Source organism: Ctenopharyngodon idella, chromosome 21 (genome assembly GCF_019924925.1).
Source record: "Ctenopharyngodon idella isolate HZGC_01 chromosome 21, HZGC01, whole genome shotgun sequence".
Taxonomy (NCBI): domain Eukaryota; kingdom Metazoa; phylum Chordata; class Actinopteri; order Cypriniformes; family Xenocyprididae; genus Ctenopharyngodon; species Ctenopharyngodon idella.
Window position 1 is genome coordinate 13,021,828 of NC_067240.1, and position 15,285 is coordinate 13,037,112.

Below are 15,285 nucleotides of genomic sequence, written 5' to 3' on the forward strand. Positions count from 1 at the left end.
TTTGGTAACAATGACAAAAGCAGTGTTAATTGATTATAAAAACCACAATCTCATTGTTAACACTTAATAAAACTTCAAAATTATTAAATAATTATATCTCCATTATGTTTTTTGACACTTTTAAAAACCTTATTCGTCAATGACCCATATATATAGAGAGAGAGAGAGAGAGAGAGAGAGTGTAGTTCACAATCAATGAATACTGCACATTTATGCCAAGTGATTGCTTTGATCTACTCCATATATAAATTTGAATTTAGCAGAAAACCTTAGCAGTTTATAAAACGTTTTGTTTTTGTCAGAACTTTTATTTGAACTAGGCCTATAAAGTTGTTTAAATATTAGTTTTTACAGTCATTTTATGGTTTGGGAGTCCTACCTTGCTCATATGGCATTATTTTTATTTGTGCAGGTCTTAAAAAGTCTTAAATTTGATTTTAAAAACCCTGCAGATACCATAGGCTACTGTATTTAATACATGTGTGTTATGCTAAATATGACTATTTTGTGGACACCATAAGATTTTCTGTGTGACTCCTAACAGTTCAATAGATGTAGATAGTTTGAACTCATCCTCCTTTCATTCATCCTTTGAAGTTAAATCTAGATTTATAAAAGCATATTTGGCACATTCTCTTACACACGCACACAGTGTCACAATATGTCACATCTTTCTTTATTAACTTTTGTAAATGATCTGAGCTGGTGTGCAGGGTAAATGGTCTATACATTTCTTCATATCAGAATGAGTCTGAATAAAAGGCTTGTATACATATTCAATGTTCGTATTTCCTCTCTCCGTTACAATAATAATAAAAAAAGGAAATGAAAACATGTTCAAATAGCTACAAAGCCTCTACATTCCCCATGACATGGGCATGTTCGTATTACTGGATTCTAACTAATATACTTAAAGTACAGCCATAACAACTCTAATAAGGGTGCATAGCATTCTAATTAAATATAGTTTGTCATATATTTATACATATATTCTTTATTAAAAACATTTTTTCTGTGCATGTGCGCAGTTGCATTCCTTAGTACAGAGTAATATGATATTGCGTTTATATTGTCATTAATCCATTCTAAAGGAGTATAGGTGAAGTCTAGATTTTTGCAACAGTTAAACATTGTACATAAACTCTTTTTTAATACATAATGATTGCAATGTTAAATCGTTTTGTTCCATAAACCAAAAATAAATAAATAAATAAAACATTTTCTTCCGTTCCCCCCTTTGTTTTCAGGAATTTTGTCTCGATCAACAATTACAGCAGCGATAAGATATTGAAGACGTATGCATCTATGTCCTTCATCACTTCCATTACACACTTCCCAACACCCATGACAATCCTTATACTCCTTTGAGTGGACATAGGATATGCCGTTAAGTATGTATTAACTAGAATCATTGAAGAGAAATCATCTGTCAACACAAACCTGAGTGAACTGTAGAAAACAATATACAGTGAGGCAGAACTCATATGTGTTTTAATGCGTTGGTGAGAAGGGACGTGTGCAGTCTCACAAAGCACACTCATTTCATTGACTAAACAAAAACACTATGATCTGATTAAACACTTTTCTTAAATATGAAAGTACAATCATTGTCATTCGTCCAATTGTCCATGCATTCCATAAATATTTACTTTAGTTTGGAGGATAAATTCATTCATTCACTCATTCACTCACTGACATCCATCGAATTAAACTACATGAACGCGCGAGTCAGTTTATCACGGTGTGCTCGTGACTATGTAAGCTACTGTGCTGTGATTAAATGCTGAGCACCGTACCTGATTTCATTATGCTTGCTAGCCGTTCAAAGAAACCTTGTCCATTAAAGTGAAACACAGCTACCGTTCAGTGAACTAGAGTTGGCATGTAGATCACGTAATTGCATACGGTGTGAGATACTCTGCATGCTGTTATATCTCTTGAATCGTATACGTCTTACAAATGCTACTAAAATGTCAGGTTAATACAGTATACACTGAACACACAAGCGTTCGTAGACTGAAAAACACACGCACGCGCACCAACAACAACGCAGTATTCCAACTGTTGCAGCACGTTTGATATTATTGCTTTGGTAGGACTATACTTCAAGAGTTTTTGTGTATGTTTGGGCTCTTTCGTAGTAAAACAAAAAAAGAATAACGATAAAAATACACATGCGAATGACGTCAATAGGGATTCGGTCACACAAAGTTGCGATAAAAGTACTTTAAGCTTCCCATAGTTACCATAAAACCTTGTTGGTATGAGTTGTTACAGGTAAAAGTGAGACAGACAGTTGTGAGTTCACAGTTCAGGGGTCAATTTTAAGGTGGACTTTCACAGTGCTGTCTGTATATTTATCGGTCTATTTTTAACTGTACATCTAAATGAAAAAACAAAACAAAAAAACAAACAAAAAGAATAATCAAAGAGCATCATCAAAGTTTAAAACGCTTCCTTGTCACGTAACTCCATCTGAAATCCCAAACATTACAAAGGCAGTTACTCAGAGATAGTCCCCAAGCCCCACACGTCACAGCTACAATCGTTTTTTTTTTTTTTTTTTTTTTTTTCACCAGCACAGCTTGATTAATAATATAAAATCAATAAAAATGTCCGGGCCGAGTGCAGGCCCAAGAGAACAGCATGAAAAGTGGTGTTAACCAGCATGCAATGCTACATTAGTCTCTGGAAATGATCCGACGTGACGGTTTTAGTCGAACAGCTGAGCTACAAATGTGGGTGAATGGATGTTCGGTAGGTCAGAGGTTAAAAGGGTTAGTTCACCCAAAAATGAAATTTCTGTCATTAATTACTCACCCTCATGTCGTTCCACACCCGTAAGACCTTCGGTTCATCTTCGGAACACAAATAAGGATATTTTTGATAAAATCTGATGGCTCAATGAGGCCTCCATTGCCAGCATGATAATTAACACAGATGCCCAGAAAGCTACTAAATACATATTTAAAACAGTTCAGGTGACTACAACCTTAATGTTATGAAGTGATGAGAATACTTTTTGTGCTCCAAAAAAACTAAATAACTTTATTCAACAATATCTAGTGATGGGCGATTTCAAAACACTGCTTCATGAAGCTTCGAAGCTTTACAAATCTTCTGTTTCGAATCAGTGGTTCGGAGCGTGTATCAAACTGCCAGTCACATGAACCACTGAAATTTCAAAACGTTTCGAAACCCTTATGACGTAACGAAGCCTCATTTATTGAAATCATGTGACTTTTGCAGTTTGATACACACTCTGAACCACTGATTCGAAACATATAGCTTCGAAGCTTCATGAAGCAGTGTTTTGAAATCGCCCATCACTAGATATTGTTGAATAAAGTTATTTAGTTTTTTTGGAGCACAAAAAGTATTCTCATCACTTCATAACATTAAGGTTGAACCATTGTAGTCACATGAACTGTTTTAAATATTAGCTTTCTGGGCATCTGAAAGTGTTAATTATCTTGCTGTCAGTGGAGGCCTCACTGATCGGATTTTATCAAAAATATCTTAATTTGTGTTCGGAAGATGAATGAAGGTCTTACGGGTGTGGAACGACATGAGAGTAAGTAATAAATGACAGAATTTTCATTTTTGGGTGAACTAACCCTTTAAGTTTGTGAACTGTCAGACAGAGAAAGTACGTGCCCTCCATAGGTTGCCATTTGGGTGTTGTATGTACAAAGCTACGCAACCTCCAGCAAACTAATCGGTTCGGATTTGAAAGGAGGGGGCCTTTAAATTCAAAACAAGAGATATAAAAGCAAAAGGTGGCTGACAGTTCAAAGGAACACGGATACGCTTAACAAAGTGGAAATAAACGCACGCGGACGCTCACGAGCAGGAGAGCACAGTGGCTTGTTGTCATTCCCATGGCAAACACCAAATGAGCTCGACCGATCCAGGAAAAAAAAGCTCAGTACCAAGCCAGAAGCGAGTACACATGCGTTAGATACCGACACACACGCACACACACCGACGCACATTCACATAGCATTAGAGTGCATATATCACATTGAATAACAGGATAAAGGGCCTGTGGGAAATGACGTGACGGGCTTAGCATCTACTATGCTGCTGTGTAATGACAATCTGTTTGACAAAATAAAGAACTGTTGCTTTTTTTTGGGCTGTTGTATTCCCAAGACCCCTGTTTCAAGAGTCTCTCATTTTCAAGATCAAAAGGTCCAAAGGTTTCCCCTCCCCACTGCCAGTCCTGGAACGGCCCTTTACCTTGTACCCCTTCAGTTTTTTAGATAATGACAGCTCATAGGTCATGCACCAGCAGTCAGTCATGCGTTTACAGTTGACAGGAAGCACTTTTTGTTGCTTTTTTTGGTGGTTTTCTTCACATTTTGTATAAAAAGTTCATGCCCTATGCTAGTTGTATGTTTTTATCTTCTTTGTTAAAAATGTTACAAAACTACAGGTAGAGAAGTCCTCGTCCTAGTTTTCTTGTGACACTCCATGGTTGCTTGACTGTAGGATTTGGGTGCGATGTGTTGTTCTTTCTCTGCGTGTTTTTTTTTTTTTTTTTCCCATCGCTCCATGTTTCGTTCTGTCCAGTCGTGTGTAGGTGAAGGATGATTTGGCAGTGGATGTTCAACCCTGGAAGAGCAATCCTTCATGAACAAATAGCTCCTGAAGCAAAGTCACTCTAGCTAAAACATAAAACTGATGGCTGTATCATTCAAGTTTAGCAAAGCTAGCTCGCCCCATGTGTTTTAAGTTGATCCTTATGCACCAATTATTTTTCCTGTCCCGTACCTTCAGGACAGTTTGTGTTTATTTCAGTGCTTTACTCTCCGCAGACTGGAGCGCTTCACAGTCTGGACATCCCGCTTCACATCCACACCCAACTGGAGAAAAGGAGGAGGGAAGACAGAGACAAAAAAAGATGACCAAACTGAGTCTGAACAAACAGAGATTTCCTCACAAAACAGCTGTTTCTTATTTTTCACTGGCATGTGTTTTGAGAGGACTAGTGCATCTTTGAACCTATATTCAGTACAAGTAAAATAATTAAGTACTGCAAAAATCAGATAATCTAAGACTTTTACTCAAGTGTTATTGGAATTGGTGGCTTGTAACTTGTAATGGATTCATTTTAAGGTATCTCTACTTTTACTTAAAGGGTTAGTTCACCCAAAAATGAAATTTCTCTCACCCTCATGTCGCTCCAAACCCGTTGTTCATCTTCGGAACACAAATTAAGATATTTTTGATGAAATCTGAGAGCTTTCTGACCTCAGATAGACTGCAACGTTATTACCACTTTCAAGTACCAGAAAGGTAGTAAAGACATCGTTAAAATAGTCCATGTGACTACAGTGGTTCAAACTTAATGTTATGAAGCGACGAGAATACTTTTTGTGTGCTAAAAACAAAAATAACGACTTTATTCAACAATTTCTTCTATTCCGTGTCAGTCTCCTATGCTGTTCATGTTATAAACACAGTGCAGTGCTTCCGTGTTCTACGTCAGAATGGCGGCTCAGTATTGGCCGGCTCCTGCGTCAGCATCACACGTATGTGTTGTGCTGCTCACATGTAAAGCGTCGGTCAATACTGAGCTGATGTTTTTACTACCTTTCTGGACCTTGAAAGTGGTAATAATGTTGCAGTCTATTGGAGGCCAGATAGCTCACGAATTTCATCAAAAATATCTTAATTTGTGTTCTGAAGATGAATGAAGGTTTTACGGGTGTGAAACGACATGAGGGTGAGTAATTAATGACAGAAATTTCATTTTTGGGTGAACTAACCCTTAAAGTATGGTTTTCAGGTACTCTTTACACCTCTGTTAAAAGATTTATAGACAAGAAAATATTAATAAAGGCTAAACATATACAACATGCACCTACTGACATAACAATGTAATCTACACAAGGGACAACTGAACAAAACAGTGAATGAATCTGAACAATCTGATTCAAAATCGCCACCACTACAGGACAGCCAATAGCCAATAAATATATAGGCATACTGTAAGAAATGTCTTGTTAAATAACCTAAAAATGTACATTGTGTGGTATTAAAATTTACTGATTGTAAATAAATATATATCCATCCATATATCTCCAAACTGCCTATATATAAAGTAAAAAAAAAAGTTAAAGTAAAAACATTTATGTTTTAAAAAATTATATTTCAAATAAATGCTGATACATTTTTTAAACTTCATATTTATCAAAGAATCCTGATAAAATGTACCACATCAAAAATATTAAGCCGTACAACATCAATGTTTTCAACAGTGATAATAAGAAATGTTTCTTGAGCGGCAAATCAGCATATTAGAATGATTTCTGAAGGATCATGTGACACTGAAGTCTGGAGTAATGATGCTGAAAATTCAGCTTTGCCATCACAGGAATAATTTACATTTTAACAAATTCTATTCATATATCAGTTATTTTAAACTGTAATAATATTCCACAATATTACTGATTTTACTGTATTTTTGATCAAATAAATGCAGTGTTGGTAAGAATAAAAAACTTATTTTAAAAACATTACAAAATATTACTGTCCCAAACTTTTGAATGGTATTGTATATAGAATAAGTGTAGTTTAACAATAACAAATAGACAAAAAAAAAAAAAAAAAGAAATTAGGAACAAGTTAAACCATTATTAAAATAATATTTATGAAATATTACAAAACAGAAACTAAATTACTCATCAAAATTGATGATGATAATCTCAAAAAGGTGAAATATCATCAGCCAGATCAATATTTTGGTTCAATACTATTATAAACCTGAAAGAAAACTGAGGACCCACCTTGGTCGCGACATTCCCATGCTCATCAGTGAACTGCTCTTCATGTAGGTGATCGCTGGTGAGATCTATCGGATCATCCTTCTGCAAGAAGGGAATAATAGTTCAATTATCATTACTGAATAATTGAAGTCAAGACTGTGCCCGAACACATGCTCTTTGCTCAGACTGGACAGGCCCAGGAGACACACCTGTGCCTTCCGTCTGTCCTGGTCCCATGCCCGTAATTCCCCCTCCTGATGGGAGAAGCCCAGCCCTTTATCAAAGGGCTGAGTGCCCAGCAGACGCCCCCGCAGGACCTCCGAATGGCCTGTATCACATACCGGTGTAAGCAGTGCCTCCTGTGCTACACGCGACTGATTGTGGTCCTGGGACGATGACATCATGGCCTCCATGGTCGGCCTGGCTTTGGGTTGAGACCAGCTGTGGAGGGAGTCTTTCTCCTGTGAGTAAGGCTGGAAGGCGCCGGCACCGAGCCTGTGAAGGAGGGTCAGAAAAAGATGGTGTAAATGATATCTGTCTAAAAGGCCATTCACACCAAGAACAACACTGCCCGGCCAAAAAAAAAGTCACTGTTTGGATTTTAATAGGCAAATACTTATGAATCTATGAATGGATCATTATTAGAGTAATTATTATGTTTCTAGCATGTTATATGTTTGGCAACGGTGCTTTTAACCCTAATAGATGGAGCGTGTAGCTTTTCATTTCTTAAACAACCACGTAAGAAGACACATCATGGCCATATTCCAGGATGACAATGCCAAAATTCACCAGGGTTACAATTGTGAAAGAATGGTTCAGAAAGCATGAAGAATCATTTTCACACATGAATTGGCACCTCTGAGTCCAGACCTTAACCTCATTATAAGTTTTTGGGATGTGCTGGAGGAGACTTTACAGAGTGCAGGACTCTTGCATTGTCAATACAAGATCTTGAACGAAAATTGATGCTCCTCTTGATGGAAATAACATCACAACATTTATTTCCATCAATGAGTGCATCAATTTTTGGTCAAGATCTTGTATTGACAATGCAAGAGTCCTGCACACTGTAAAGTCTCCTTTCTATAAAGTCTACTTTCAATGAAATTAAGTTCAGGGTTCAGAGGTGCAAATTCATGCGTGAAAATGATTCTTCATGCTCTCTAAACCATTCTTTCACAATTTGAGCCTGATGAATCTTGACATTGTCATCCTGGAAAATGGCCATGATGTGTCTTCCTACATGGTTGTTTAAGAAATAAAAAGCGACACACTCCACATAAAACATGCTAGAAACATAATAATCACTGTAATAATGATCCATTCATAGATTCTTAAGTATTTGCCTATTAAAATCCAAACAGCGACTTTTTTTTGGCCGGGCAGTGTATAATGATAACTGTAACTTTAAAGTTTTAATAACACAGCCCTGCATCATATTTGCTGAATCAAATCCAATATATACGTTTCTTGCTAATTTTGGGGTGCTGATCCCAAAAATAGTGCCTGTTTTGCTCTAGCACCTCACACTTTCTCACAAAATATGAACTGCATTTCATGGCATTTTTTATTTCGCCAACCATTTTGTAAGGTCAAGAAGTCTTATATTATCCCTTAATCAACGGAAAAACTGCCAGAAAGACATGATTCTCTATCTTTCTCTGAGGCCAGTTAGAATTATTTGTTCAAAATCATGGCCAGTGATAGAAGAAAATGCAAACATGACCCTGAGGTTTTCTGCTACAGTACATCTGTGGGTGTTTTACTACATCCAAACATACAGATTTAGTAAAAAAAAACTGTTTATGTAAAGTTCTTTGACATTAATTGGAGTATTTGAACATATTTTGAAGACTCCTTTGACATTTGATAGAATCTTAAGAACCTTCATTTTTATTTAGTGATTGAAAGTTTTTATTGATATTTTCTAACTCTGCATCATCGAATTAGGTACTATTAGGCCTTTACAAATCAGCAGATTTTTTTCCCCCCAAGATACATGGCTGTATCGTTCTAAATCTATGAGAATAAGGAAGTCCACATCAACTATAACAGTAATGACACAACAGAACGATATTATTGGAATCACTTTCAGAATGTTTTTTTCCTGCTGATGAAAGATAAAAACATTGACAGCCAATCAGAATCGACCTGAGTTTAAAGAGCGTAAGCATTTTAAGCGTTATTGTGTGTTTTTGTGGATGCTAACACAGTTATCATTCTTGGTGTAAACAGACCTTAATGCTTGTGGCATAACATGGTATACTAAAGTAATCCGTACCTGTCCCCGTTGTGTTCTAGTGCTCGGGTCAGTCCAGTTCTCTCGCATAACTGAGCGTAGAGCTGTTGCCCTGTAAGAACAGAAAACTTTTCCTCTGAACTTGCCCCTTTTCCACCCTTTCCTCCTCCTCTAGTTAAACCCATCACACTGCCGCCCGCTGCCGCCAACTCTGTCCTCTTGCCCTCCGACCTCTGACCTCCAGCCTGCCCGTTGTAGTTGGCCTTTGGGACGGCGCCGCTAGCCCATGCCTTTTCCGCACTTGCGGACACTGGCTCATGCTGTATGTCGTCTTCCTCGAGCTCCTCTTCCTCCTCTTCTTCCTCCAGCTCCATGATGGAGCCGCTGGCCGCGCTGGCTCCGCTGCTGGGCCTCCCCAAACTGCTGCAGGGCAGGCTCAACGTGTTGGCTTCCGAGTCGTCTGCGCGGCTGCTGCCATCCAGGGAAGAGTCCTCGACGGTCACCAGGGACGGACTGACCCCTGCCGGCCACACCTGCACGTCCGACATCTCCATCATGGTGTCCTCCTCAGTGGTGGCGATGGGCGCGCACTCCAGGCTTGACACCTCCTGCCAGTAGGGCTCAGCGCCCAGCGGGGAGGGAAGGCTGTACTGCATAGAAGCGGGGGAAAGCAGCTCCTCCTGCACCAGCCCGTAACCTGAGGGATGGCCAGACAAGAAAGGCAACGCTAACACCACACAGACACAGTGGGGGTACGTGGGAAGTCCTGACCCTTCTGAAAGGTCATGCAGAACAGTGCTCGGGGTGCACTCAAAGTCTGTAAATATACGTGAGCGAAAGTGCTTAAATGCAAGGAGTTGTGATTTTAGCATTAGCATTAGCATCATAACAAGGCCACATAAAAAGGTCATTCTACAGGTCATTCTTGTTCACTCACAACAAGCAATCCACTTTCAAAGTAACCTTTAAAGGAATATTCTGGGTTTTTTCAACCTGGGGGCATTTGAAAAAGGCTTTAGCATTGCACATCCTCATATTATATATTGCCCTGTTTTTCCTGAATGGACTTTTTGGGCTATAAAGGTAAGAATAAAACTTTTTCTTCACTCAAATTCACCTGTTTACCATCACCATTTGACATTTTTCCCCCCTTAAACACTGAAACAATGCGCTGTTTTCATGATTGACCAACGCAGGTGAATATGAGGCACACAGTTTGGTGCATGTTGCAAACCATCAAGCCGTAACATTCTATCAACACATTGTTTCAAACTGCACAAGTTTGGCACTCCAGAGCAGGGTTTAATAACGCACGTAAAAAGCAGGGTTAAATGCAAGCTTTAGAATGCTGGAAAGCCGGGGTCTGGGCCTTGCTTCAAGCCATCGATTGTTGATTGGATTGAGGCAGATTCAGAATGCGAGCTTACGGTCGATTGTAAGAAGGGGCGGAGCTTATGTTGATTAAATTATTGGAGAAGTCGGTTGTTTCACTGGAAGATTGAGTTATGACATGTTGACTAAACATTACAAGGTGAAATAAATTAAAATTAAAATTAAAAGTAAGAGCCATAGCCGTGTGGGCAAGTGCTCCGACATATGGTGTGGTTGCACTTCGGGCGACCCAAGTTTGAGTCCTGACTCAAGGTCCATTCCTGCTCCAATTCCCCTCTGTCATCTCCCATGATTTCCTGTCTCTCTTCCTAATGTCCTATCTAAATAAAGCCAAAAAGCCCCAAAAATTGAAATACAAGCATGAACCGTTCACAATAAGATCAATAACATGAATTTACAAAATACATAGGGAGAATGTTCATTTCATTACGACTTTAATGTTTTATTCATAAGCTACAACAATAAAACATTAAAAAAATTGCCATTATAATATATTGAAATGTTTACAAAAAACTTACAAATGAGGGACATTTAAAATATATCAATATATTCAATATGTTGAAAACCCAGAATATTCCTTTGATATACCATCCCCCTCCCACAGACACACTAATACGCTCGGATTCAAAAATGACTCATGTCAAATCTTTCTTTTTTAAATATGTATGAAAGTTGTGTACGTGACCACAAAGTACATCCAGCTTAATGAGTATGCAGCAATGGCTTTTCTCTTGCATGTATGGTCATAATGTAGGATACACATTCCTGGGATTGTTCAAATGAACATGGAATTGCAATATATATATATATATATATATAACTGATTTGTATTTGCATGATGTGTGCAATAGTATGCATGATTAATAAGAACACACAATAGTTTTAAAGAGACATCTTAAGGGTTAACAGGGACTTAAAGGGATAGTTCACCCAAAAATGAAAATTATCCTATAATTTACTCACCCTCAAGCCATCCTAGGTGTATATGACGATCTTCTTTCAGACGAACATAATCGGAGATATATTTAAAAATATCCTGGCTCTCCTAAGCATTATAATGGTAGTGAACGGAGGGCATGTTTTGAAGCCCAAAATAAATGCATCCACCCATCATATATATAATCCATATTGCTCCAGGGGGTTAATAAAGGTTAGTCTTCTGCCGCAAATCAATGCGTACGGCCGTCTGGCGGAAGCTAGTTATTTTACTTATAAGTTTTAAATATGGATATTTTTCTTACAAAAACCCATCGCTTTGCTTCAGAAGGAATTTATTAACCCCCTGAAGCCATATTGATTATTTTTCATGATGGATGGATGCATTTTTTTGGGCTATAAAAAGAATCTTATAGAATCTTAAGATAATCTGATAGAATCTTAAGAACCTTCATTTTTATTTAGTGATTCATTTTTGGGTGAATTATCCCTTTAATTCAAGCATTGCAGTTTTTGAACTACTTAAACCAGCGCTATACAAATAATACATATATATAATACATATTCAGGATTTAAAAAATAAAGTGAAATATAATTACAGATCATGGCTATTTTGTGCTTTTGAAACTCATATTTTATTACAGGAGTCTGGAAGTTTGTTCTGAATGGTGTCTGCCAATTATTGTTTGATCTCAAATTGTTGTGAATCAATGAGAATATGCATTGACAAGAAATACAATATTAAATTAATTTAATATGCTTAAAGCAACCAAAGCTTAGCTAATGTTAAGAAGCTGATTGTAGCTCTCAAATTAAAATGTATTAAGCAAAATTAAAATGTATAGTATGACTGTGTACTTCAATACTTTAAAAAAAAAAAATCTATATGATGTTATGATGTGATAGATAACTGATTCCTAACAACAGATGACCAAAATTTTATTAATTAATAATTTAGACTATAATAATATACTCAAAAATCACCTAATGACACAAAACAAGAGCTAACAGTCAGAGAAACATAAAAGAAAAAAAAAACATGAAGCTTGTCAAGAGTTTTCTTGTAGCAGTAAACTATTATTAATTTTATTAATTTATTAAACAACTGGCACCATATGATCGAATGTTGTAGCTGTATATGTAGATGGTAGATGGATGCATGGATGGTTTAATGATTGGATGGATTTATTACTGTATACTGTAATTAGATGAGAAGAAATGAAGAAATATTGAAAAAGAGAATGGGGATGATTTACAGTGATGACTTAGACCTTCACTGTGCCCCCAGTAATGAGAATACACACACGTGATTCAGACACACACAGTGCACACCGTGACACACAATTAATCTACTGTCACTCAAATACAAAAAAGCAACACAACATGTGGCAAATGTGTAAAAGCTTTCTTGATTGTTATGTACAAAAGCCACATATGAAGACATACATCTAAAACACACACACACCCACACAGGTACGCGTGCAAATAAATGTAAACACACTCAAACAGTCAAACGCACATCACATTACAGCACAACATAATGCACAACACTAAATTATGGCTCTGAAACATCTTGATATCACACACAACATCATTCTGAGTGATCTGATTATCTTTTATGGCCTGACAGGGAGGTTAGATACTTTTACACACACACACACACACACACACAGATTAGGACTGCGTTCACATCTATATATTTTAATAATATTTTTGCATGTGATCATTTTATGCAAATGTTCTTTCTAGAGTTTAATTGTTTTATGCAACAATTTTAGTCGGATCTCTCTTGGAAAAGAGATTTTAATAATCTGGTTAAATAAAGATTATAGAAGCAAAATGTTATAAGTGATAGATTCGGTTTTTAGCCACTAGAGGACCCTAATGGTTACACAATTTTCCTTTTTTGTGAATACAGTCCATGACATCAGCAACATCACAGAGCCTTGCGTCACACAATCAATGCGTGACACATAAACACTCTGGAAAAACACCAACAGCAAAATTTCAGTTAACACATAACATTCCAAAAATGCTTCTGCAACATGATATGGTCACAGATCCATTTTCCAGAGCATTATGTAAACTGTTGACAACAGAACAGCAGGGCCTAAAACAACAACATCAATATATTCACCAAAGATGAGAAGAAGAGTTACTGAAGTTACTGAAATTCAGGAGTTCAAGCACCACTCAGTGAAAAAATACACAGGAAGAAACCCATACAATAAAAGCATGCCATGCATACACAAGTTTGTTATAGAGCAACATAAATGAAGGCCTCGTTTTACTTGAAGGCTTCACAAATACTTTTTTTCCAGAAAAGACAAAAAAGAGCATGTCAAGCAGCATGCACATGCATACAGAAACAGCACAGCTCCCACACAAAATGGGAACTAGAAAACAAAACAAAAACTAGAATGACAGGAAAAGAGGAGGCCCAGAGGAGGTCATTATGAGGTCGGAGGTCGAAGAGGAGAGCTGTGAGGAGGAAGAGTAGGGCGGCTGGGCTGCAGATGACATGTTTGGAGAAAGAGAGGAGGAGGAAAAGAGAGAAGGAGAGGTGCAGACACAAGTATGGAGGCCTGTTGTCTTTTCTTTAAGTAATCATCCATACGAGCCTACATACTCTTATCTGTTCCTCACTGGCATATTTTAAAAAAAACACACCCCAAAACACATATAATTTGTTTTCTGGAGCACAACTCGCTATTTACTCACACCACTGCTCCATCCTATGTCCTTATTGCATGCTTTAAATATAAATATATATTTTTTCCAATTTAATTAGTCATTTTTTTATATACAATTTTAGTTATTTTTAAAATTGGATGAGAAAATATGAGAATATATATATCCTTTTATAGAAAATGTTCCCATTTCCATAATTACTCGTATTTCTTTGTAATATTTATAAGATATATTGCTATACACATTTGTATTTGCATTTGTTATATGTACCCATTGCATTGAAGCAAATCACATATTTGTCAAGTAATGCCATCACGTGATGACAGTTTATCCCTACTGAGAGGTTTGTTTAGTAATAATGAATGGAAAAGACTGAAAATGGTGGCATTGCCATGGCATGCCTGATTTATCAGTGAAAAAAAAAAAATCTCATTAAATACTGTCTCATACGATCTTTCATCACAAATTTCATGCTCTAGATTTTGTTAGACTAGAGCTAGTATGCAATTAGTGGCCAACCCATGCAGCTTCAAACATCTAAGCCTTGGTTTAGTTGGTGTCTAATGTCAGTTCAATGATAAAAGTACAGAGGATTAGAAGTTCAGTGCAAGCTACAGTCTGTTCTTACCATTGAGGACACTAGGGGAAAGCAGAGTGGAGTCAGCTAGTCTGCAGGCTCCTTCCTCCACAGCCTCGGGAAGCACCTGTGGAGCCTGAGCCTCCAGAGACTTCACAATATCTGCGCGGTCAATGTTCTTCAAAGCTCCATAAAGGTTCTCCACTTGATATGATGATGGAGGAAGTGTTATAGTAGCATGCAGAGACAAGGAAACAGTTATAAAGAGTTAAATTAGTTTCTGTAAATGAAGTAATTGTATGTCCGTTATAGTTTTGTCCTTTTAATTTAACTTTTAAATTAAAGGTGCAGTAGGTGATCTGGGAAATGCTAATGTTAGCCTGCTAGCATTGAAAGCATACAAAATCCCACCCTCCCTGCAAATAACCGTCCAAAGCCACGCCTCCTCCAAAACACATAAACGCGCACACACAGCTGTTCTCGGCAAAGTGTCACAAGAGACAGCGTTGAACAACCTCATGTCTCAAAGCACATAACATTACAATAATGAATGTAAACAACTTAGCTTGTACCTGACTGCTGCAGATTCATTTTGGTGTTGATAATGTTGACATGGATACGCATAATTCCGAGTCTGACTGAACAGCTCTGGTTAGAACGTCATGGATTAAATT

At 37.4% G+C, this 15,285-nt stretch overlaps 1 protein-coding gene across 6 annotated transcripts in view; it reads right to left on the reverse strand.

Moving 5' to 3' along the window:
- Positions 1 to 654: 654 nt before the first annotated feature.
- ank1b (ankyrin 1, erythrocytic b) overlaps positions 655 to 15,285 on the reverse strand; it is an 86,552-nt gene continuing 71,921 nt past the window's right edge. For 3 of the 6 annotated variants that reach the window (XM_051877691.1, XM_051877689.1, XM_051877693.1), the window contains 5 exons: positions 14,663 to 14,815; positions 9,058 to 9,712; positions 6,983 to 7,268; positions 6,795 to 6,875; positions 655 to 4,868 (listed from right to left, as the gene is read on the reverse strand). In XM_051877691.1, coding sequence (XP_051733651.1) covers positions 4,800 to 4,868; positions 6,795 to 6,875; positions 6,983 to 7,268; positions 9,058 to 9,712; positions 14,663 to 14,815 — 1,244 coding nt within the window. In that variant the 3' untranslated portion in view covers positions 655 to 4,799. The remainder of the gene's footprint in view (positions 4,869 to 6,794; positions 6,876 to 6,982; positions 7,269 to 9,057; positions 9,713 to 14,662; positions 14,816 to 15,285) is intronic. The other 3 variants (XM_051877690.1, XM_051877695.1, XM_051877694.1) reach the window with 3 other exon arrangements.